Here is a 26,865-nt window from a genome sequence, read left to right on the forward strand (position 1 = left end):
TGCTTAAATGTCCCCTAGTAGTTACATTGTTCGCTAAAATTATCTGCGCGGCAGCGCCCATCTGTTTTCTTGTTCATAGTTGAGATTAAATTTTCTTTTGTTTATGTAATATGCAAATTTGATTAAATTAATTTTATTGTGGTTAATTTTGAATTTGCTTTGAACGGTTGATTCTTATAACATTTAATACAGACGATGAAACAAACGATTCAACTGATAAATTTTTTTATTCGGAAATTTTCAAAAGCGGATAAAAGAATAAGCCCTTGACACCATTTGCGAGTATGATGGTCTTGTTAAACAATGATAGTCCGTCGGAAAGGGGCGATAAATGACTGACCCGTGTTAAGAGAGAGCAATATCTTTTGCACGTAAAAGTCACCCTTTTAGATTTCGAAAAGAACAGGCTAAGGCTACAAGGAAGCACTTGCACCCTCAAAGTGGAAACGGATTAATATAAGTTGTAATAACTTGTTTCCCAATCCTATAAATAAATATGTTTAAACTAAAAGAAAAAGCAGCAGAAAAGACAGTGGTTTGAACTTTTTTTTAAATATCCTCTTTCAATAAAAAGAAAAGAAAGAGAAGATATCTTTGCTCCAAGGGGATACTAATGTCAATGGATATTATTTTTCTGTTTTAATTTAACTGTACTTAAAAAAATATGTGCCGCTTTTTCATTTCGGTTCTATACGTAGCAAGTCAAGCAAACCGCTCATATAAATTATGCTGTATGATTGAGCTGCACGAAACGAAAAAACGTACGACGCTATTATACAATGCATGGAAAATAACGTCAAACTAACGTTACCAAAACTAACACCAACACCGTACGCGACGTCATACAATTTTGAAATCTTAAATGTAAAAGTGCAGCAACACTATCTACACACTTTAGATGTAGCATCGTACATATCCCCATTTATATTAAGGACAAAACATGCAATGATTAATTTATTTTTTTATTCAGGAAAACATTTATTGTTATAAAATGTTATTATTTTATCCTCCCGGGCGCTCTCGTGCGTTCCCGGTCGCTTTTTAGAAGGACCGGTTTAAAAGAAGTCCGAGTCCGATGTCTGAATAGATAACAAAACTGAGAAATTTCAATTACCTTTATCTTATTTAATTAACATTTATGTATATATGTCTCTGATAATAACAAGGTAATTAAATAATTATAATTATTTAATGTTAAAGCGAACGCATATTTTTTTTTAATGCGGTGACCCTGCAAATAGGGTGGACATCAAATAGAAGAAGAATAAGAAGATGACCTTTTGAAATTAAACCGGAAGTAGTTTGTTCAAAGGAACTTTGCATGCAGAGATGGATGATCAGTCAGACCATGAAAAGAGTGGAGAAAAATGCGAAAACACTATTGTTAGATCCATGATGGAGGACTGGGAAGATTTAGAAAAAGATTATATGCAACTAGAGGTAATATGGCAATGGTTAAAAATAACATGCGTCATAACTTTACAACAAAATGTACTATTCGAATTCTGATGAAATCATAACTTTTATGGCCTCATTTATCAGTCTGTTCTGTGCAAAATGACAGCTATTTTTGCTATTTGCAATTAAAGGATGCTTTACAAAAATGGATAATAATGTACTTTATTTGAGGTCAATATTGCATTTATTTAAAACTCTATGTTACATGTACTTTGTCACAGTGTGAACAGCTGATAAGCTTGAATGACACTGCCAGTGAGTTCAAGGTAAAACATTTCATTATCATGTGTTTTGGCCTTGAGATTTGTTAATTTAACTTCTGAATACACACTATGCATACATGCAACTGTATGGGATAAATAAATTGAGTAGTAAGTTTATTTGGGATAAGTGACATAATTAGGCTTGATTTCCAAATTTGCATTGATCGCGTTGAATCTTTATCATCCACTTACATGTACTACAGTTCTACATGTATGTTACAAATGTTAATAATCCATAATTCAGGTAGCTGTTAAAGATTGATATTAAATCAATTACTAATAAAAAGGGCTCACGCTAGCAGGTGACCGTGACTAGGCATAGGTCTAAGTCACTATCCAATTGATATATTTACCTAAGCCCTACCCTTGAAAGTGATGTCTTGTTGCATTGGTGTTCACAATTGTAAGTCACATGCAGCCACACTTTCGTCAATAGGCAGTTTTTCTGTTATACAAAGTTGTTAAATTACAGCAATTTTTTCCCATGTTTTGCATTAATGAATAGCATCCTATTCCTTTTCATATCACTTTTCAAACATTGCTTATTTTAGCAAATTTTTCATTGTCCTACAACTTATTGAAAATAAATAACTCGACAGGTCTTTTCAGGAGCAGGTTTTCAAAGCGGGGTTCCAACCATATGCATGAAATGTCCCAATTAAATGAATTGAATTGACCCTGGAATGACAAATTTCAGAGCTGTGCTATTGGCCAACTTCTGGCATTTTTCTGTACAATTCTGATCACTTGGTTGGCTTGGTTGATGTGTCTGAGACATCTTTTATGAACCTAATGAAGATAAAAATCAGATGGGCCAGTTCAATAAAAGAACAAAATGGAACCATTTGCTACTATCTATAATAGTGTACTTTGTAACTCGAGTAGTTGTAATCTCATGAATCTGAAGTCTTTTTCCACAACCTTGATTCTCTTGAATTTTAAACAATCTTTTATAACACTGGATGAGTCAGGTTGATAAAGTCATAGTTATATGCAAACAACCAAAGTTTTGAACCTTTCCATTCCATCAGCCTGATTCCATACACATCAACATGATCAAGTATTGGGTTTTTCTTTGTTCAAGGCCATATACTTGACCTGTAGTCAGAACAAGTAATTGTTTAAATCCTTGTCTTTGTCCTGTTATAATATCTTTTATCATATATTTAGTACAAAATACAGCTATTTTGTATATCTAATAAAGGTTGTTTTTCCAGTCTGTATCACCTACCCTGTATCGCATACCCCGTATCGCATAGCTAAACCCGTATCGCATACCCCGCAGTGTTCTCCCCAGGATTTTGGGATAGCACCAGGGTAACGCGTGTCAAAATGATTTGTACAATATGTCGTGTCGCGTTGCATCGCTTATTTTTTCTTCTTGTTAGTTTTTGTGCCATTACCTTTTTGTCTTTTGTTTTGTTTACTGTATGACTTTGGGTAAAAAAAAATACTGGTAAAAAAAAGTAAATCAAACAGTTTGTATACTTTAATATCTTTTAAGAATAAATAACAGAAAGCACTTTTAGTCTCTAACTAGTCACTTTTTATACTTTGATCAAGCCAATTTTGTCCTTATACTTGTATAGTTACACTACACATTCCCCATTTTTGTTAGATTACACCATAACAATTAACGTTAAACAAGATTAAATTTTAATGTAGAACCGTTAGTAAATTAAATACTATTTTCCATAGCTTTAGACATGATTCTTTTAGACATCAATAAAATTATTATTAAAATCATTATTGTGTTATTTCATGATGGACATGAAAAGTATACTTGTATTATCTATGTGGACACTTGTGACAGGTTGTCATGTCTAGCTGAGTTCCAATCATTGTAAATTTATTTTGTAAAAGTTAATCATTAAACTTCTTTAATACTCTTCAGCTATATATATGAAATGGATGTTTTCAACAACATACAGCCCTAGCTCAGTCAGTTGATGTATAAAGGGATATACTACCTATTTAATATAATATGTTTGTGCTTTAATAAAAGTATGATTGTCAAAAATAATTTGCAATATATTTTTGTTGGTATATTCAAAGAAAGTTTTTATCCTTGAGGTAACATCCTTATATAATTTTGCATTCAATTTGTACTTTATTTCTATTTCAAATGATGGATAATATTTTAGGAGCACATTGTTGTAATAAGCTAAATCAGGGGAAGTAACTCAAATTTTAAAAATACGCAAATCATTTATGACCAAAGGCTGGAGTAATAGAGTTTATTAACAAATGTCTGCTTGTCCCTCAAAAGTCTCATAAGTCTGTGATCATTAAGTTATGATCTCTTAATTAATTAAAACACAAGAATCATGTACATCGATTAAATCCAATCATCAAGGTTAACCTCAAAAGGTAAATCGATCACGTGGTGTAAACAATCTTCTTGTCAGAACTGGATTGAACTGGTTTGAACTGGTCAATTTTCATCTGAAATGTTATACCCCATGGAAAGGTTTACCGTTATATGATTTTTTTTTACCGATAATTTTAGCACCTCGGTGAAAATTATACATCGCGGCAAGACCGATACCACCACGGTAGAAAATTATACATCGCGGGCCCGTGGTCCTTTAAGGGCCTGGGGAGAACACTGCCCCGTATCGCATGGTAAAACCCGTATCGCATACCTTTTTTTTTTTTTTTTTTTTTTACATAAAATTTTTTGTTTTTTTTTTGCTTAAGAATAAATTTCCTCAAAATAGGTCATTTTTTTAATGACGTCATTGTTTGGTATGTAACGTCACGAACGTCAAGTTTTCATATTGTATGTGACGTCACGAACATCAAGTTTGCATATTTTTTGGCACACTAAATGCAACTATAAAAAATACAAAACACTCAAATAAATACAATAATAAACAAAATATTTTTAAAACAGCAGCAGGCAAATGGTAAGGTAACCCAGGTGCTTTGTATAAGCAGTTATTTTAAGGCTTTGAACCAAGACAAAAGCAGAACTGAAGGTAACCCAGTGCTAATCTATCGGGATCAGAAAACAGTTCATATAATATAATACTCTTCTGTTGAAATATATGATAAAGCGTATAATACATGGCAAAATCCGTATCACATGCCGTATCACCCTCGACCAATATCATCCCTCGGGCCTAAAGGCCCTTGGGCTGATATTGATGTCTCGGGATGATACGACATATGATACGGATTTTGCCATGTATTATTCTCTATATCTCTTTATATTCATATGAAGTAGTTTAGTGCACTTGTTGAATTTTATTGCATTCCATAATTTTATTATTTATCATCTTTATGAAAAAAACTCTCAATGGTAGCAAAGTAAATCACATCAAACAATCATGGGAATGAAGCTTGGTGTGAATTAGAAAATAAGTTAAGATTAGGCTTAAATTAAAATATTGTTTGTTTGCAGTTTACCGACCGACCCTTGAAAATCCTCCCGACTGAAAATTTTATTGCTTTAAATTTGAAGAAATTTTTTTTAATACTTCTATTGACGCGATCCAGAACTTTGGGTCCTTTCCGGAAATGATTTAAAGTCTGGGTCAATTACGCATTTCAAGTTCGGTTTTTCTTAGCTTCCCGTCAAGCGTTCATGTTACCATTTAATGATAAAGCACATGGAAATTGTTTACAGGTATACATGAAGTCACAGAGGAGTACTTTATGCTGTCGTCTCGTGTCAATTTTAAGACAAATAACAAACAAAAAAGTTTATTAGTAAACTGTTTATACAGATTCAGGCACATGTAATGATGTGTGATGATATCATTGACAATGATGCAGCGGATATTCATAACTGACACGATAACCATTCTGTCTCAAACAAATCGGGTACAGAATCTGACTTTATCGAACCAATTTCAGTGGTTAAATAATTCGACAGCAGCTTGAAGTATGGCATATTTTCTACAAATCGTTGTGAAGACGACAAAGATGAAACCACTCCTCCGTGACTTAAATCTTCATGGATATCTGTAAACACGCCTGTACGGAGGAAGGGCTCATTTGAAATGTTAATGGATATAGATCATGCCAAATCAATAAGAAGCAACCCTAACTACACAAAGATGTAGAGAAAATGAATGGTTAGCTTGAAAAATAAATATACTCTCTCTATATTAAATCGATTGCAATGAGTATGCTCCTTTAGGGAGCTACCATTTGATTTTTATGGGGGGGGCTAGGATGAAAAATTTTGTCCTGCATTTATTTTTATGCCCCATTTATGGGCATTATGTTTTCTGGTCTGTGCGTCCGTCTGTTCGTTCGTTCGTCCGTCTGTCCGGCTTCAGGTTAAAGTTTTTGGTCGAGGTAGTTTTTGATGAAGTTGAAGTCTAATCAACTTGAAACTTAGTATATATGTTCTGTATGATATGATCTTTCTAATTTTAATTCCAAATTAGAGATTTAACCCCATTTAAAATATTTAAAACATAGAAAATGATAGTGCGGATGGGGCATCCGTGTACTGGGGACACATTCTTGTTAGCTGTAATCTCTGTCCTGCCTTTTTATTTTTCACTCTGATCGGTCCTCCCTTTTTTTTTTAGTGTATCCTGACTCTTTTTACCGAAATTGTCGTCCTGACTTTTTTTTTGCAAGTGTCTCATCCTGCCTTTTTTTTTTACTCAAAACTCCTGTCCTGGCTATTTTTTTCAAATTTCATCCTAGCCCACCCCCCCCCCCCCCTAAAAATTAAAAATCAAATGGTAGCTCCCTTAGGATAAGGGGGGCTGCCCCACTCATTGCAATTATTCTCTTTTTTACAATATTAAATATACCCAAACTGTGTGGACTGTGTGAATCCAATTAAAACATGTCCTTAGGAGCTATGCTGCCAATTTTTTTTTAATGCATTAAAAACATTTCAGTACAGACCATTTACTTTAAATGGGGTGCTATGGATTTCACCCCAAACTTTAGATTTCTTTGGTTTTCATTAAAGCCTGGCAAAAATATAACCTTATCACATATAATTAAATATTGTTAGAAATATGAAAACAGTCGAATGTCTAAATACTTTTTTTTCAATTTGCCTTTTTTTCAATTGAGGAAGATTCAATGGTTATTTTTATTTTATTAAAAATACACTCTTTAATACATTGTCTTATAAATCTTTAATATCTACATTTTTCTGATGAAAATACTCTACTCATGAAAACATTCTAGTCAAGAAGCATACATGTCTGAATATATTTCTTTAAAACAGTTCTAGTCACAATGACATTCCTTGTTTATAAGTGTTCCAGTATTTAATAATTATACCATATTTTATGTCATAAATTATGTTAAAGTTTCAGTTTTGGTTAAAAAGTTTTTTTATCTGAAAATGCCTGTTCATTTGATGTTGGTTTTCAGCATGTCCAGTGTTTGTTGTTTTAAAATGTTTTTTTTTCTTCACAAGAAACTTAGTTTAGTGTAACTGCTTGTTTAAACTGTATTTTGGCTGATAAAATAAAATATTTTTCCTACCTACCGACCCTTCAGTCTGAAGGTACAGTCGGAAAACTGCAAACAAACTTATTTTTAAGGTTGGCCTTATAGTTTTATATTCATAATTTATTTTGAGTTGCACTTTGCTCAGGCCTAAATTAAAATATTGTTTGTTTGCCCTTTTCCGACCCTATGTTTTGAAACAGGGTAGGTAGGTAGGTAAAATATTTCATTTTTTTCCAAAAAAAATAATTTGGCTCGGAATAATTTTTGTCATGGGTAGGCAGGTAGGTATAATATTTTATTTTATAGATACAAAATCTGCATAATGTCATTTTTGTCTGTTTTGCTTTTGCTAATAAGTTTCTGGGACTCCCAGGATGTTTTGAAAAAAAAATATCTGACATGTAGAATGTGAAGTTTATTCATATGCACGACTATTTTGTTTTCAAATATCAAAATATAGAGCTGTGCCGCATATTTTCAACATGTATATACCTGGAACTTTTAAGAGTTTTAACTTGCACTAATATTCTGTACTACGTACCTTGTATGCTTACCTCTACCTAAAGGTTTTCTGTAAGAGATAACTTTGTCCTAGTAAAATATGTCTGGGCAGACATACTTTTGTAGTAGAAAAAGTCCCTAGAGTGTTTAAATTTTCGTGTGTGCCTGGGTTTCCAATAAAAATGCTACAAGACTTGAACTCAATTGTCTACATCGCATTTATAAAAGATCTGTTTGGAAAACTTGGGCGATTTTACTGCCAAATATTCTTCACTTTACAGGTTTTTGTCACCTTTGGTTCATACTGTATAGAAGTGGGATATTTTCAATAGACTGTTCGTCATATAACATTTACATATGCCCGAAACACAGTTTTGTATTAAACGAACTTTTTTGTAAATGAACCCTGCTCATCAAGTATAAAGATACATTTACAGAGTAACGTACGTCATATCATGTTTTCAAAGCGTTCAACATCGATTTCAAACAAATGCTTTGAAACTCTTAATGCAAATGTTCATGTCAAACGCTCACGTGATACCAAACGGACTAGACCTTATACGGTAAAGATAAAACCCGAGGATTCCGGTAAAAGGTGTATCCATAATTGAAAAGAAAATGCGAAACTGTTTAATGGCTATTTTCCTTAAAAATATATATGAATATAATTTTAGGTAGATCATGAATCATACAAAAAAACTTTGGAAGAACTTGGACTACTGCAGAAAAAATGTCTGAATGGGGTGGCACATCAAAGATACAGGATGAAAAAAATACATGAATCTCTTAAAAGGTAAAAATGTTTTAATGGCATGTACATGTATGTAAAAGGATATCTGGGTGTATCATGATAATGACTAAACAATCAGACAGTAAACACATAAATGTATGATACTTAGGAGGTAACTGTATTTTAAGCTCCGACAGCATTGATTGGTGATTTGATGGTTACAACAGGGCTCACGCTACCAGGCGACTTGGGCGAAGAAGTCGCCCTCCCGACCGTCACTTCGCTTTCCCCAACCCCCAAAAGCGAAAACAAGTCACCCTGTTCTTGACGATAGTCGCTTTCAGTCGCTTCCGTCATCGGACATTTTCAATTTTTACCAAGTTGATGAAACATCAATTTTTTACTGATAATTAAAGAAATTCAGACATAAACTATTCATTATCTTTTGAAAAGAGGTTGAAGCATTGTCTTCGCAGTGTGTATCAGGTTATTTGATAAAAATGCAACTTTTTATCACTTCGTGCATTTTCGCAAGTTCCGGTGCTTGTTCCTCGAAAAAGTACATCAACCTAAATTTCGGCCGCAAAATAAGTTTGTTACTTCATTTAAACGTGATAAAAGTTGCCTCCAGTAAATGTTTAATCCATTTATTGCATTAAAACCGTCATGTTCCTTTCCAAATAACTTGTCAAACATCGTTTATTTTTGTAAATTTTCTTGCATTAGTCCGCCATTGACCGATTTCTTAACTACATATCTGAACCGGACCAGCTATGACTGAAATCCGTACTTTTACAATAATTACTACGGACGCACGGATGGAACAGCTGACAGAAGAATATTGATCCCAAAGGGGAAAATTACGCATCCCACACGCATTAAGAGACTTTTGGTTACATCTAATTGATTGGTGTATATAATTCCCTATATTTTTGGAAAATGACGCAGTCATTGTTTCATTACTGGCGACCTGAACTTCATTACATTTCTCTGCCTACCGCGCTTGGTTTCGTATTTACTATTTTCTATACAAACTGGAATCTGCTTGTGTTATCATTAATTATGCATGAGAGGTCATTGTGTAGTAATCAGCCAGGAACCAGTTTACAAACTAACTGGTGTCTGCTTGTATTCCACTACACTCGGACAAAGTGTTGTAGTTTGACGGGAACCAGTTTAGAATTTGTAAACTACAAAACGTAATCGGTTACTGTTCATTCCGTTTTGGTGTTTCATACCGACTTTTATGGTTTGAATAAGCTTAAGACCCTTCAAACATTAATGTGATAGGTATATTAAAGACTGTTTTACAAAAGGATGGAACTGTTTTGCTTTCAAAGTCGTACTATAGTGATATCTGTTATGTACGGATTTCCACTCTCACCGGTTAATTTCTTTTCTTACACGTGCTTTTGAAACTTCCTGTTTAAACATCGCAAGTTTTTAAATTGTTTTTTGAGTGAATTTAACTTATTTTAACAATCATGAAGCGTTCCAGAATCATTTTCAAGCAGTTTCTTCTTCTCTTTGATGATGGAAAATAGGTTTTTAAAGAGAAAATACCACAAACGATCGCAGAGGAATTGAAACGTACAAGTCAAGTCGGCACCTGGTTAAATTGGCATCTAGTCAAATCGGCACCTATTTGACGTCAATTCGGCATCCAATAATATTTGTTATAATATTTTCTATTCAATTAATTTATAACTGTTACCAAGTACATAGTGAATATGTTGTTGTGTATTTAGGTAAACAACGAAACCAAAGTGAAATTATGTTGTTGTGTATAAAGGTAAACAACGAAGCCCTTACCCAAGCTGTTGTTTTAACAATTAGACAATTATTAAAAAAAAATGGAAAACTATGAGTCCCTTTCAATAAATCAAACTTTCATGCCAAATAATAAGCAAATTTAAGGAGTTTTTTTTCAGTAAAGTTTAAAAAGCATTAAACAAACAATCCTGTAAAATGCTCAACTGGTTTAAATAATGCATAAAAATATCCAATATCTCATGTATTAGTCCAAATAATTATGACGTCTGGCAAGGCTATTTTTTTTTTCTGTGACGTCTTCCTACGAAGTTCGTAGGAAGGCTTTCTTAGGAAGGCGTCCCATAAAAAAATTAACATAGCCTTGCGGTCATAGAAAGGTGTCCCAGAATAAAATTAAAAAAGCCTTGCCAGACGTAATAATTATTTTGACTACTCATATATATATCATTAAAAATACACCAAAAATGTCATTTAGTTGAGAAAAATAAATATATACAAAATGTACAATGAACACCCAAAAATGTGAAAGTTAGTATTTAACTCTTTTTGCTTAAATACTGAAAAAAATTCTGGCAACCCCTTACTTATTTTTACTCTTTTTGCTTAAAATACTGTTAAAATATATATTTAACATGGGTGACGAATTGACTATATCAGGTGTCGATTTAACCAGGTGCTGATTTGTCCAGGTGCCGGTTTGACTAAAATTCTTTGACAAATGTTTGAAATTACCTGAGTTTCATTAGACCTTTGATAACAGTAACAAAAAGATTATTTACTTAATATTTTGTGGTATCAGGTCTGTTCGCGCCCAATACACTTTCGCACCTTGCAGGTTCGCACCTCGCACGTTCGCACCCAAGGTCCGTTCGCACTCTACTCATTCGCGCTCAATTTTAATTCAAATTCAAGTTGAATAATTGGAAAATCATGATTGTTGTTTTAAATTGCTTTGGTGTAAATACTGAATGTATTTATAGCTTGGTATGAGTAAAACATTGAAGATTTTAAAGGAAAAACACAAAAGATAATTGTTTTTAACAGCTTGGTCCCTTTGATCTGAAACAACGAAACAATAAGATATAGGAACCAAAATATAGCAATCCTCTATTATAACCAAAACATGATAAAATCTATTCAACACACAGAAAAAAAACATAGTCAGAATCTCACTTCATTTTGAAAGAAGTCAATGAAACAAAGTTATAGCAATACACTAACCAAAACATGATTAAGAGTTATTCAACACAAAATAAAACGTTGACAAAATACCACTTTAATTAGAAAGGATTATTATTATTTTTAACAATACGCTATCCAAAACATGATTAAGATTTATTCAACACAAATAAAAATGCTGTCACACTTTATTTTGAGACAGTGACAACAATTATACTTATAAGAAAACACTTGCTTACAGAGTTATTAAACACAAAACCAATTAAGATTGGGTGCGAACATTTAGGGTGTGAAAGTGAAAGGGGGCGAACATGAGTGGGCGCGAACGGACCCGGATTCAGACTATGTACCAGTGAGAAATATACAAGCCTTTCTACGGTATTTATTTGTACAATTCAGGTAGTCTTGACCTATTCATTTGTCTTAAAAAAACTGCCAGTTGTCACCTTCACTTCACACACACACATATATACGAATATCAATTATATGCTTACGAGACATGTTGCATTGTTAAACTAATTACGGTATGTGAAAATCAAGACTTGCATAAAAACTATCCCAATATTAGAGACTGTGGTGTCATTTTTCTTCAGAGCTTTCAGCTCTTTGATTTATGAAAGTTTCAAACTATTGATTAAAGTTGCTTAACTCTGAGACTATTATACTAATATCAATATATTATGGCCCAGCTTAATAACTTTTATATTTTTTTATGAGAAACACTGAATTTCATACACAAGATAATTTTTAATTAAATTGTAATTGATATAATTTCTTAACCTTTTTTAAAATAAAATTTGTTTTTTTAGGGCTAGATATTTAGTTGGTAATTTCTCACAAGAACCTTAGTAAAACTTAAACAACTTTTAATTTCAAATGTTACTATAATTGTAATTTTTTACTCATATGAATTGAACAACATAAAAAGAACATTATTTACATATGGCCCTTTATACTATTGTAAAATCCAAACATTGTTAGCGCACCCGCGCGAATGAGCACTTCTCTTTCAAATCTCACCACTTCTCCCTATCAGTTTCAAAAAGAGAAGTCACTTCTCCCTATAATTCTGAAGTAGTGTGAGCCCTGGGTTACAATAATAGTTTACTGACGACACTATAGTGGAGCAAGCAAACAGGTATTTGCAACCATCAAATCACAATTTGATGCTATTAGAGCTTAAAATACAACACATGTTGATGAAACTGACAGAAAACAACGTCAAATAATACTATTAAAATACGTCAAATGTCGTCTGCACTTGCGCACACATTTTCATAGCATCAATTCAACATTATCCAATCAAAATGTACGTTACAAACAAGGTTGCATTAGAATAATCATTACACATGTGCAAATCAACTTAGGCAAAATAAGTATACATGTGATGTATGTGAATAGGGTTTCAGACCAATCTTTTTTTTGAATGACAACCCTGACATTTTATTAGTGATTGTTTTTAATCTTTTCATCAGGACATCATTTGTTGTAAACAAACTTATTTCATCAACTTATATATGATAGAGTTGCTTGTATTTTAGGAAATTTTCCTTTGATCTTTCTGACTGATAATTTCCTTTCTCAGCTGAGTCGAGTGATATGTAATATCCTGGGTAAAATAACATTGTACATATATACCAGAGTGTTTAATAAAGTACTAATTCTTTGTTATTGTTCTAGGGCTAATAAGTCAGACGATCCACAAGTGAGAGCAACAGGGAAAGAGCTCAACCAGAAGGTGCTAGGTCGTAAAAACTCTCTCAGAGATATGGAAGATATTCTACCTCACAAAAATGGGTAAGATATTATATAAATGACTACGTGTAACTACTTTACAAACTAAGATAGAATAACCAAACACACAAAATGAAAACAACAGGATTTGTACAAGTTTCCTGACTTTACTTTATTGCATTTAAAATGATTGAATACTATTTTAAGATTAAGATTCATGTCACTTTTGTGTGGTTTAACTTTTAGATTCTGGACTAAATAACTTTATCAACATGTCTGACAGTTGTATTTTAAAATGATTCATTTAAGGTGGTACCCATCACTTTGACTAAAATTAATTTGGCTCATTTAATTTTCATAAATTTCGACAAAGATATTTACTTTGACCCTTTGCAAAAAATATAAAAATGTCAAAAAACTTGAACCAATCACTTTCTCAGAAAAAATATTTTGGATTTGTAGCAGTTTGGCAAACACTAATTTTGATTATTTAGAAGCTTAATATTTGATGGAACACCATGACTGCCTTAAAAAATGTATGTTAATGATCAGCATTATATGCAGTGTTCACAACATTATATGCAGTGTTCACAACATTATATGCACAGTGCTCCATACAAATGTTGTGAGAACTGTGCATATAATGTTGTGAACACTGTGCATATAATGTTGTGAACACTGTGCATATAATGTTGTGAACACTGTGCATATAATGTTGTGAACACTGCATATAATGCTGATCATTAACATGAGGCAGTCATGGCGTTCCATAATATTTACTTAACAATAGAATGTGATTAAAACGTTTAGCTGATTTAACAGAGTTATCTCCCTGTAGTGTTAAGTACCATCTTAAGTATTTCTCTTTATCCATATCTTTTGAGGTACGTTCAGAAAATCATGGTGTCATAGCTTTCTGAAACTATCACTTTTGACCCAGTTACGTTTTTTCAGTATTTACATGATGAAAAAATATTAAACTATTTAATTCACATCTAGTCAAAACAGTATGAATCATTTTGGCTGTTTGCAAACAATCGTCAAAACACATGGTACTGTTACTCAGTACTCACAGATTTTGAACTATATTTTTCAGACTTTACCTGAGTATTATTCTTGGACAAGTGAGTGTGTCACTCCTAAACAAAGCAGACAAGTAAGTATCATAGTAATATAAACAAGTCTATGATTGCGTTTTATAAAAACTGCAATTTTTATACGTGTGCATGTAAAACAAATGTCTTGGTAGAAAGTTCTAAATACAAAACAACATGAAAGACAAAAGACCAAAAAAGTGAAAAAAGTATATTTTACAAAACGCATTTGTCATAGTAATATATATACATGTAGAGTCAACGGAAAGCTCATTATTGTTTTCAAATGAGAGTCAATGAAAAAAATATTGGCTTAGGTATTTTTAACTGAAAATCATTTGATAAGCTAGAACTTGACAAAATAATTATAAGTTACGATGTACTTAGATGTAATGTCATAGCTGAAAAGTAGTTTTCAACCGAGTAGCATGGAAAAATAAAATACTTAATAATGTAGGTATTACCAATACTTATATTTAATACATGTAATACCATAAGAAATTCTTCAAGTTAACTCTGATTATACATTACAGAATTTATTTATTTCAGATACACCTACAAGCATGATTATGAGAAGTTTAAAGTGACTGTCAGTTATATAACACTGGCTCTTTCTACTTTACTATTCTTCAACCCAGGCTACAGGTATTTATATGGGTTAACTTGGATATAGTTATTTGAAGATGTACATGCAGACCCAAGTAAATGTATATGACTTTAAAAAAAAACACTAGTAACTTTGTGTCAACAATTTTCCTGGATATATTCCTGGATTCTAATACATAAATGCTTATAAAAAAAACCCATTGAAATAACTGCCTATAACAAATGCATTACTTGCTTAAAGAGCTATTTATCTTAACCCTGATCCTCCATTGGCGGATCCAGGGTGGGGGGGTCCAAAATTTAAACACCCCCTTTTTCTTGGCCGATCAATGCATTTGAATGGGAACATATAGTTGGAACCCTCCCCCCCCCCCTTTGTCCTGGGTTGGGAACCCCCCCTTTTTAAAATGGCTGGATCCGCCACTGTCCTCCACAATAATAATTACTTACTAACTCAAATTATTACACTTCCTTAGCTCCACATGAATTGATTATCAATGTGTTTGTTCTGTTAAAAAGTCTGCAAGTACTTGAAGTGGAAGATTCTAGATCTATAAGCAATTGGGTTTAGATGAAAGTCTGTTCAAAACACCAAGATACTACTTTTTTCTGTATTATGAGGACATTATTATTCAGATATATCAGGAGTGATGATAATAAAAACTACAATTCAACTTCTGTAAGGTTTCTCTCTAGGAACCCTCTCTTATCAGAAAGACTGGCTTATTAATTTGATAAAATGTGTCACAAGTATCATCTATTTGATTCTACGTTTAATTCATTTTTACAGATGGATGGATGCAGTATTACATTTCCTTTTGGTGTGGTATTATTGTACATTGACTATTAGAGAAAACATACTGAGAATTAATGGGTCCAGGTAAAACTCAAATATTTAAATATTTTTAAACCATATTTTATCTTTTTATACATGTATTTTTTTAAAATTTTTATTTGGTTTAAGGATAAAAAAGAAGAAACATCAGTCAATACAATTAATAGAAGTTATAAATGTCATCAAAAGAGAAGGAATAATCTTGAGTTTTTTAGCATCTTTAAAGTTAAGATTGTAAGTGACCGCATAGAACGTTTCAACAGATATTTTAAAATCTGAGAGATTTAAGACTTTGATAGTAGCTGTCTTAGTTCAAATATGCATGAACACTAGCAAGACAACAGTCATAAAAGTTCCCAATAAAGTTAGGTAATGCAACAAATATATAAGTAAATAAGTATCAAAGAATCAGACTATGATCGCAATTTTTGGCCTGTCCCAAGTCGGGAGCCTCTGGCCTTTGTTAGTCTTGTATGATTTTTAATTTTAGTTTCTTGTGTATAATTCAGAGTTTAGTTAGTCGTCCATTATCACTGTACCAGTATACATATTTTTTAAGGGGCCAGCTGAAGGACGCCTACGGGTACAGGAGTTTCTTGCTACATTGAAGACCCATTGGTGGCTTTCGGCTGTTGTCTCTATGGTCAGGATGTTGTCGCTTTGACACATTCCCTATTTCCTTTCTCAATTTTATTTGATTATTGTTTCAAGAATATGTTATCAGTCATAAAAAAAAAATGCTAAAAGACCAGGCGCAATAAACGATTAATACTAGCATTTTGAGTTTGTTAGCAGAGGTTACAATTCCTAATATTGAGTGGAATAAGATAAGCTTCTTATTTTTCAGTATCTATAGTGCATGCTACACCATTTTTGTTTCCAAATATAATATTGATTGTATATATTATGTCTATTACAGAATAAAAGGTTGGTGGATAACTCATCACTTTATATCAACGGTGTGTGCTGGTATAACATTGATTTGGTAGGTTTTATGTTTTTTAAAAGATGTCAAAATTAGCCTTTTTTGAATATTAATATTACTTGGCATACTTGGTATTTCAAATACAATTAACTTGGAATAATCTTATGTTATCATGTTCCAGTTTGCAGTAATTGTTCCAAGTCAACCTCATAGGATAACTACTTCAGACCAATTACCAACCCCACTTTTCAGACAAAGAAATGATCAAAACATTAACAAAACTTTCTCCATGGTGTAAGTGAATAAAATTAAGACGTAAATAACTACAGACAAGATATAATTGATATTTAACATGAAGATCTCCCACTTGTGTGACAATAGGCAGGGGAGCCATCATCTTAGAGTAGCTTCTGTCAGGGCGGCTAGCTATGGATAGAGTTAATGGAAGAATTGGTAATTAAAAAACTTTGATAGTAAAATTAGAACAACATTGAGTATCATTTGTTTGTATTTTTTTTTAAATTTTGATTAGAATGGAAATATTCAGAAGATGACGATTCATATTTTCTTTATTTGTATATCAACATTGGTTTAGAAGGATCTTCTTCCTTTCGCTCAATGTCAGTCATAGGACAAAAGTGAGTTCCCACTCGAAAAATGATTTGCAAAAAAAATGTTTTTAGTTGAAATGATAGGACATTTTTTGAGTGGGAACTGACTTTTGTCCTATGAATGTATATTCTAACTTTTATATGATAATTTCAGGCCAGATGGAGTTTCGTACCAGTCCTTCAGATTCCAGTATCTTTTCTTTAGTTTTTACCTAAGTAGGTATATTGTTACTCATTAGTATGTATATTGTTACTCATTAGTTGGTATATTTTTACACAATATTTTATACATTTCAGGCAAGATGGATATTCCTACCAATCATATAGATTTCAAAATCTTAGTTTTAGTTTGTACCTAAGTATGTATATGTTTAAAATCATTTACCTATAACCAGACCTTGTTTACTTTTATGTAAGCACTCATATCTGTTGCAGCCAAGCACCTGTTTCTGTTATATGCAGAACCTGTTTATAACCATTTCATTTCTAGTTCTACCAATATATTTCCTCCTTAGCTAACACCTGTATATACCTTTTTTGTAACCGTTTTCTTTGTATTTCTACCCAGTTACTTCCTTCCTATCCGTTGCTAGTTTACTTTGCCATGTAACAATCTTCTGACTGATATGATAATCAAGATCTATAACATTAATGAAAAGTGTAGGCATCAAAATTGATCAACAAAGGTATCAATAGTATTGGATGATAATATTTATCGATATGACACATGCTGGTTTCCTGATTGTTTACTGCTTCTTTTTCAGAAGATAGATGTGTTGCATAATCTATATCTGATACACAGATGTCAAATGGTCTGACATTCATGGGTGTTGTCCTTGACCTCATTTTGATTATCAAATGAGTTTTTAATATCTATATTTGTTGTTTCATTAATAAAGGTAATTTGTCTGATAGTTAAATAATGTAATTAAAAAGAATGCTTTGACATAAGGAACTAATTTTTAGGAGGGAGATATGTAAACAATTGTGTTATTGATTTTGTGTAATTTTTCTTGTCGTGAGTGATTTCCTTCTCTTGCAATTCATTTAAAAATTAAATTTGAAGTTAAGTTTTGTTCTGTAATATAATTTTTTTGGGATATGATTGCTTTCAAACAATCTGTAGACTTATACCAGTGGCTCAGGGCAATGCCCTCATGTCAATTGTTTTATTCTAAATATTAAGGAACATCTCAGATTCTTATGATTGTCTTGCTTTAAAAGGTAAAACCAAACAAAGGGATTGAACTTAAAGATCTTTAATATCATGTTCTTCTCATAATCTTCATGTTTGATATTTCTCTTGACTTATATGCGTGTTTTTAACAACACGGAAAATCAGAATTAAGCAGTATTTATATTTAGTGTTTTTATAAATTTAGAAACACTTCAGAGGGAAATCCCCAGTTTTGCAAGAGTTCTCTGAATTCCGATAAATCTATTTTTGTCATATAAGAACTGAAGTGGAGTTTCTCTTATATGTCACCGTTATGAAACTGATATTTGATATTGTACTTCCATAAAGAAATAAAGAACCATCTAGGTCGTTTAATTAACATTTAATATACGTTCTTGCTTCAGGGTTTGTTTAGGTAATTATGTGCATGCGTATAGTTTTCTTGACTTAAAGGGTACATCGCAACACCCCTTACGGCGAAATGGAGTCATCCATAGTATTGTTTCGAGTTGCTCCCTTCTGGAAGTAACTTCCGTAATTTCTGAAGACAAAACATGTCGAGAAAAATTATCTGGCTTTGTCGACAAACTTCGTGTTATATTAAATACGATTGAAGTTTTAACTGAGGAATGTGTAAGGAAAGGAGTCATGACTACTGACCCAAAGGAAATTTAATATTTTTAAAGGAGTTAGGAATGGGTTCCTCCTAGAATTATCGTAGGAAAATAGGTGATAAGATATGAAGTGAAATACCCTCTCTCACTCTGAGTCTCTTCTGTGACCTCTGTGGAAAATACACTTGGAATTTATAGTACAAAAATAAAACACAATGAATACATTGTTTGTACACTTGTATCCTGGATTGGCTATTTTGTAACTTCAGATTACGTAAATTACATTTTACATGTGCAGTTGAATTAGTTTTGAAAATAATATTATTCAGCTACATGTATACATGTGTTAATGAAGACAATGGCAGTCGTATCCTTCAGAGCAATCTGCTCTTTGATTAGTATTTATTATTAAATATCCCCCAAAAAGTTTATCTTTGTAGGTCGTTGTATGGGTAAGGCCTTATGTAATTTGATAATTGTATGAAATTCCTGTTTTCTTATTTTGAATTCTCATTTCTTAAATAATGCTCATGAAAAGAGTTAGTTATAAAAAATCCTTAAATTGATTCAAATGCCAGAAAACAAAACACCATATTAAATTTGATATAGAATTATATCAAATGGATTACTTCCCTTTGAGCTGCTTATTTCCTTGACTTGTTGATCATCTTATTTTTATGTACCATCTCTTCTAGGTTTATTATATGTATTCCTCAAATGGATTACTTCCCTTTGAGCTGCTTATTTCCTTGACTTGTTGATCATCTTATTTTTATGTACCATCTCTTCTAGGTTTATTATATGTGTTCCTCAAATGGAGTACTTCCCTTTGAGCTGCTTATTTCCTTGACTTGTTGACCAAGTTGACTGTGGTTAAATTTTTTATTAGGTCTTTGAGCTGCTTATTTCCTTGACTTGTTGACCCCATTAAGAGTTATTGCCCTTTATAGTAAATTTTTAACCATTTTTCGTAAATCTTAGTTATCTTTTACAAAAATCTTCTCTGAAACTACTGGGCCAAATTGAACCAAACTTGGCCACAAACATCATTGGGGTATGTAGTTTAAAAAACGTGTCGGGTGACCCGGCCAACCAACCAAGATGGCCACCATGGCTAAAAATAAAACATAAGGGTAAAATGCAGTTTTTGGCTTATAACTCAAAAACCAAAGCATTAAGAGCAAATCTGACGTGGGGTTAAATTATTTATCAGGTCAATATCTATCTGCCTTGAAATTTTCAGATGAATCGGACAGACCATTGTTGGGTTGCTGCACCTGAATTGGTAATTTTAAGGAAATTTTGCTGTTTTTGGTTATTATCTTGAATATTATTATAGATAGAGATAAACTATAAACAGCAATAATGTTCAGCAAAGTAAGATTTACAAATAAATCAACATGACCGAAATGGTCAGTTGACCCCTTTATAAGTTATTGCCCTTTATATTCAATTTTTAACCATTTTTCATAAATCTTGGTTATCTTTTACAAAAATCTTCTCTGAAACTACTGGGCAAAATTAATCCAAACTTGGCCACAATCATCTTTTGGGTATCTAGTTTTTAAAATGTGTCTGGTGACCGTGCTATTCAACCAAGATGGCTACCAAGGCTAAAAATAGAACATAGGGGTAAAATGCAGTTTTTGGCTTATAACTCAAAAACCAAAGCATTTAGTTCAAATCTGACTGTGGTTAAATTGTTTATCAGGTCAAGATCTATCTGCCCTGAAATTTTCAGATGGATCTGACAACCCGTTGTTAGGTTGCTGCCCCTGAATTTGTAATTTTAAGAAAATTTTACAGTTTTTTGTCATTATTTTGAATATTGTTATATATAGAGAACTGTAAACAGCAAGAATGTACAGCAAAGTAAAAATAAGTCAACATGACCAAAATGGTCAATTGACCCCCTAAGGAGTTATTTTTTTTTTCTTAGTCAATTTTTAACAATTTTCATAAAATTTGTATGTAAATTTTTACTAACATCCACTGAAACTACTGGGTCAAGTTCATTATAGATAGAGATAATTGTAAGCAGCAAGAATCTCTTCTAGGTTTATTATGTGTTCCTCAAATGGATTACTTCCCTTTGAGCTGCTTATTTCCTTGACTTGTTGATCATCTTATTTTTATGTACCATCTCTTCTAGGTTTATTATATGTGTTCCAGTTTTTCTACCAGAAGGGATCTTTATACAGACTGAGAGCATTAGGACAGGGTCATGATATGGATGTTACTGTTGGTTTGTATTAGATTATATGTCTGATGTGGGTCTCATTGGGGTCTAAGCGTGACGCCGGATTGCTGATTTTTTGTAAGCGTGACACGTGAAAATCAAATTATTGTGCCGTGAAAACGGGAAATGAAGTCTAGCAGGACACGGGAAATTGCAAAAAAATTGAGAATTGCTTATGTACATAGTGTAAGCAGGAAACGGGAATCTGACAACACAGTAAGCGGGATCCGGGATCAGAACCCCCAATGAGACCCCCTCTGATTTCTTTCCCATCTGTGTACATTTTGTGTATGCCAAATTATATGAAGTATCTTTATTGATTTAGGGGGATTTTGGAAGACCATTTAAATTTTCGAATTTTTAGAAATCAGAAGTATTCCACATTCGAATAATTCCTTATTATTAATTATTATAGTATTAAACACCTTTTTAAAGGAATTCATTGGTGTATAAACTCGACCAATTCACTCACAAACAAATGAAAGTCCGAAGGACTATTATGCTATGATTGTGAGTGACTTGGTCCAGTTTATACACCAATGAATTCCTTTAAGGATGTTTGCTTGTCATGTTTTGGGATTTTTGTCAGAATTTTGGAATCCTCTGGTTTCATCCATTTGAATGCTTTAAAAAAAATTGTCCACTAACCCCCATTTCTATTTTTATAAATCTTTGCATTTATAATTATAAGCCATCTGTTAAAGTCTTATAAAATCCTTGTTATTTTTAGTTCTTTTTAAGAACTTAAACTTGTCAATGATAAAGCTATGAAAATCAAGAGAGAACATTTTCCTGCCAAATTCTTAATGGCTAATATCTCAAAAACAAGCATACAGACTTTTAACTTTTTTTCGCTCTTTTGATTTCTATATTAATCTCGTATAAATATATACCAGTTTTATGAAAAGCTTGTTATTTTAAAACTCAGTAGCAAACTTCCTTAAAAAGGCGTTTAATCCTTATAATTCTTTAAACTTGAAGATCAGGAATATATTTTTCCACACTCGTTACCTCTATCACACATTAATTGTATATTTATTTCAGTGAATAGACCTGGCGCATGAATATATTTGTTGGTTAATGCAAAAATATGTACTCAATGAAATTTGATATCTGATAAAAAGTAAACTGCAAAAACTCTTATTATCATTCAAACTAATGTGTTTGTGTAATGTTTTATCAAACGAATAACGTGCAATGCAAATAAATTTTGTTAAGATCGATGTTGTTATCGTCGCCTTCTTGTTTACATTGGTTACGAAAAGGAGTTCGGTCAACATCGTCTATCGAATAATAACCAATGTCAAGATCCACTACCGGAAGTTCTCTGGGCCAATCATATCAACATTTTTCCTTATATGCAAATCATAAGAATTATTACCTCATATCAAAACCATATTATGTTGTTGTTGTTGGGGGGGGGGGGATTAAATTGACTTTTTCATTTTCATTAAAGTTATATAACATGAAATTATGAAGCATTCAAGCATTGTTCCTGCATTATTTCTTATTTAGTGTATTAATTATTTGAAAATTTAATATAACATTCTATTTGTTTTTTAGAGGGATTTATGTCCTGGATGTTTAAAGCTTTTTATTTGTTTTTTAGAGGGATTTATGTCCTGGATGTTTAAGGGATTAGTTTTTCTGTTGCCATTCCTGTTTGCAGGTTATGTAAGTATGAAACATTTACTGCTTATAGACATGTTATTTTTAACTGAATGTGTGCTTAAATAAGGGTATAAAAACAATAATCTTAATTTTAGTGCCCACCACCCTGTAAGATATGTGTAAAGAAGTTTTGTTTTCATTGCATTAGGCAACAAAAATATGTCTGTTTAAGGTTACATCATCAAAATAAATAGCATAGGTAAGTCACTATTTCCATTTCATTAATTTTTCCATTTTTTGTGCCATGATTTAGAGTTGTGCAGTCCGTCTTGCTGTGGTTCTAAGTTGTTCATGGGCCGTTTTACACATATTTTTAATGATAGGATTATTCCCCTTGGTTATTTGTTGAAAGAAAATGGCGGCAAATTTTTTATTTCATTACACGAGTTGCGAGTTTCCTTTAAACAGCTGTCATATTCGCGATTGTGAACATTGGGATGAATCAGGCAATTGATTAAATTTATTGGCAACCCTTACTTTACTTTTGACACAAGTTTTATTAATTTTTCACTTTACGACGGAAATAAAATGGCGCTCAAATTAGGGTCGGTCAAGGTAACCGTAACTATAATTTTTTTTGGCCTTAAATAGAAAAATATCGAATTACAAATTAGAAATGAGGCAAACTAAAATTAGAGACTGAAACAATTTTTCAATTTGTAAAGGGACACCACCCAAATTCAATCTTTATCTGTGTTTTTGTCGAGCCTGCAACTTTTGTTGCAGAAAGCTCGACATAGGGATAGTGATCCGGCGGCGGCGGCTACGGCGGCGGCTACGGCGGCGGTGTTAGCTCACTTCTTAAAAGTTTTATATTTTAGAAGGTGGAAGACCTGGATGCTTCATACTTTGTATATAGATGCTTCATGTTACGAAGTTTCCGTCAGTCACATGTCCAATAACCTTGACCTCATTTTCATGGTTCAGTGACTACTTGAAAAAAAAGTTCAAATTTTTTGTAATGTTGAATTCTCTCTTATTATAAGTAATAGGATAACTATATTTGATATGTGCGTACCTTGCAAGGTCCTCATGTCTGTCAGACAGTTTGCACTTGACCTCGACCTCATTTCATGGATCAGTGAACAAGGTTAAGTTTTGGTGGTCAAGTCCATATCTCAGATACTATAAGCAATAGGGCTAGCATATTCAGTCTATGGAAGGACTGTAAGGTGTACATGTCCAACTGGCAGGTGTCATCTGACCTTGACCTCATTTTCATGGTTCAGTGGTTATAGTTAAATTTTTGTGTTTTGGTCTGTTTTTCTCATACTATATGCAATAGGTCTACTATATTTGTTGTATGGAATGATTGTAAGCTATACATGTCTAGCGGGCAGATGTCATGTGACCTTGACCTCATTTTCATGCTTCAGTGGTCAGTTAAGTTTTTGAGTTTTAGTCTTTTTATCTAATACTATATGCCATAGGTCAACTATATTTGGTGTATGGAAATATTTTATGATCTTTATGTCAGTCGTGCAGGTTTTATTTGACCGTGACCTCATTTTCAAGGTTCATTGCACAGTGTTAAGTTTTTGTGTTTTGGTCTATTTTTCTTAAACTATCAGTAATGGGTCAACTATATATGTTGTATAGAAGCATTGTTAGCTGTACTTGTCTGCCTGGCATGGTTCATCTGACCTTGACCTCATTTTCAAGGTTCATTGGTCTTTGTTTAGTTATCTTGGTTAATGTTAAGTTTATGTGACAGTTGTAATAAAGCTTAGCTTTATACTTAAGACTATCAACATAATATCAATGATTAGTATAGAAGGCGAGACATTTCAGCGTGTGCACTCTTGTTGGTAATAAGAGTTGTGTATAAGATTCATAACATTTGGTTGAGGCAAACAAAGACCGAGAATGGAAACCAATTTTTGGATGTACAGACTGATATGGGTAAAATAATGAAGCCCCCTCTGCTACGGTTGGATAATAAAAATCAGTACAGAAAAAAACACTTAACTCAAAAGAAATGTGTTCTGTGTGACTTAAATCCATAAACTAACAAAACAAAGACAAATAATATTATCTTATGAAATAATGGTTGCCGTTATTTAAACCAAGCATTAGTTCTTCGACTAAACTCAAATTACCTGTAAAACTCATTGGGAATTTTAATTTTATGGCTCCAGAAAACCATTATGCTCAAGAAATTTTGCATACATGCTATATAACCTATATTATTCATTTCAGTTTTTCCAGATGTACAATGCCTACACATTATTCAAGTTGTCACTTCTTCCACAAACTAACGAATGGCAGGTGTGTATTGTTTTTCAAAATACTTATTATTCCTTTAGTCATTTGTACACTTTTATGTCAAATTTTAAAGAACTTTTGATTGAGTTTGAAACCTGAGTTTAAAGCAATCTCATTCAATGAATCACCCAACTTATAAGAATAAGACATGGTATGATTCCCAATGAGATAACTCTTCAACAGATGAAATCACAGTAAACCACCATAGGTCACTGTACAGCAATCATCAACAAGCAAAAGTCATATCAAACATTAGTTATCAAATTTATTTTGATTTCACCAAAGAGTTTTGTAGGTTAGTTGTTACATTTACTGACAATTTAAATGAAGGGATCATTGGTGGATCCAGGATTTTCAAAAAGGAGGGGGAGGGTTAACAGACAAAAATTGCATCAAAGGGAGGGGGTTTACAGATCAAAAGTATTGAAGAGGGAACAGGTATATTTTAAATTCCAAAAAATTTACCAGGAATGTGCCTGAAAGTAAACAATCAGTGTGTTGATATTCTTCTCTGAAGGACAATGCAAAAAATTCAGCTGATTGCTTATTTATAATAATTTCTATAATTAACAACATGATAATTTATGCTTTTGTTTGTTTTAAGGTGACAGCCCTAGCTATAATTCACTTTATTCTGTCTGTTGGGAATATTACCACTACTCTGAAGGTCGTACAAGGCAAGATTCAAGGAGAAATGAGAAGTCGTAGTCTAACAAGCAAATACAAATTCAATAATGGTGTTGCAAAATAGTCACATGACACAATCCTGACCAATCAGATGTTTAGAATATTTATTTTTAAATTTTTGTACAGCTGTCACAATTTGTTTTGAATTTCGAAGAAGACTTTTATGCCATAATATTGATGCATTTATAGATCTAGAATTGACACACAGTTGTATTTTTGACAAGCATGAGTCTACATTTTATTTGCTTAAAAAATTAGATTTTTAGAGTACAAAATTGGCAAAAGAAGAATAATTTAAATATGGAACCATTTATTATGCTGAAAATAAAATAACAGTACATATGCAATTTTATTTCTAATTTCACAATTGTATTTTGTGGTTTGGAAGTATTTTGGAAAAGAGTACTGTTATGCACATTCTGTTATTTGTTAGTCTTCAATTTTTAGCTCACCTGGCCTAAAAGGCCATGTGAGCTTTTTTCATCACTTGGCGTCCGTCGTCGTCGACGTCGTCGTCGTCGTCGTCGTCGTCTGTCGTCGTTAACAATTTTTCAAACATCTTCTCCTTTGAAACTACTGAATGGATTTGAATGAAACTTAACATGATTGTTCCTTAGTATATCCTGCACAAAATGTGCGCTTCGATTTTTGATCCGTCAAAAAACATGGACGCCGTTACTTAAAATAGAACATAGGGGTCAAATGCAGTTTTTGGCTTATATCTCAAAAACGAAAGCATTTAGAGCAAATGTGACATGGGGTAAAAATGTTCATTAGGTCAAGATGTATCAGCCCTGAAATTTTCAGATGAATCAAACAAACCATTGTTGGGTTGCTGTCACTTAATTGGTAATTTTAAGGAAATTTTGCAGTTTTTGGTCATTATCTTGAATATTATTATAGATAAAGATAAACTGTAAACAGCAAAAAAGATCAGCAAAGTAAGATCTACAAATAAGTTAATATGACCAAAATTGTCAATTGACCCCTTAAGGGGTTATTGTCCTTTAATGACAATTTTTCACAATTTGTTCATCATTATATTTGCTAACTTTAAAAAATCTTCT

The 26,865-nt window shown here is 32.5% G+C and overlaps 1 protein-coding gene across 2 annotated transcripts; it reads left to right on the forward strand.

The window, feature by feature from the left end:
* Positions 1 to 1,284: 1,284 nt before the first annotated feature.
* On the forward strand, positions 1,285 to 26,013 carry LOC143075098 (transmembrane protein 120A-A-like). 2 transcript variants are annotated; one of them, XM_076250397.1, is made up of 12 exons: positions 1,285 to 1,440; positions 8,333 to 8,451; positions 13,021 to 13,137; positions 14,171 to 14,230; positions 14,718 to 14,813; positions 15,565 to 15,654; positions 16,529 to 16,594; positions 17,300 to 17,361; positions 21,089 to 21,181; positions 22,785 to 22,849; positions 25,046 to 25,114; positions 25,716 to 26,013. In XM_076250397.1, the coding sequence occupies exons 1-12, from the start codon at positions 1,330 to 1,332 to the stop codon at positions 25,860 to 25,862; spliced, it is 1,095 nt and encodes a 364-aa protein (XP_076106512.1). In that variant the 5' UTR covers positions 1,285 to 1,329; the 3' UTR covers positions 25,863 to 26,013. The 2 variants fall into 2 exon arrangements, with proteins under 2 accessions (XP_076106512.1, XP_076106511.1); XM_076250396.1 differs by lacking the exon at positions 17,300 to 17,361 and adding an exon at positions 17,443 to 17,504.
* The last annotated feature ends 852 nt before the right edge of the window (positions 26,014 to 26,865 follow it).

Source organism: Mytilus galloprovincialis, chromosome 5 (genome assembly GCF_965363235.1).
Source record: "Mytilus galloprovincialis chromosome 5, xbMytGall1.hap1.1, whole genome shotgun sequence".
Lineage (NCBI taxonomy): Eukaryota > Metazoa > Mollusca > Bivalvia > Mytilida > Mytilidae > Mytilus > Mytilus galloprovincialis.

Bases quoted from the DNA above. Each gene is read 5' to 3' on its own strand.
- LOC143075098 (XM_076250397.1), top strand. From the start codon at position 1,330: ATGGATGATCAGTCAGACCATGAAAAGAGTGGAGAAAAATGCGAAAAC. The intron at 14,814-15,564 runs GTATTTATATGG...TCATTTTTACAG, and splicing joins TTCTTCAACCCAGGCTACAG to ATGGATGGATGCAGTATTAC. The intron at 17,362-21,088 runs GTAGGTATATTG...CATCTCTTCTAG, and splicing joins TTTCTTTAGTTTTTACCTAA to GTTTATTATATGTGTTCCAG.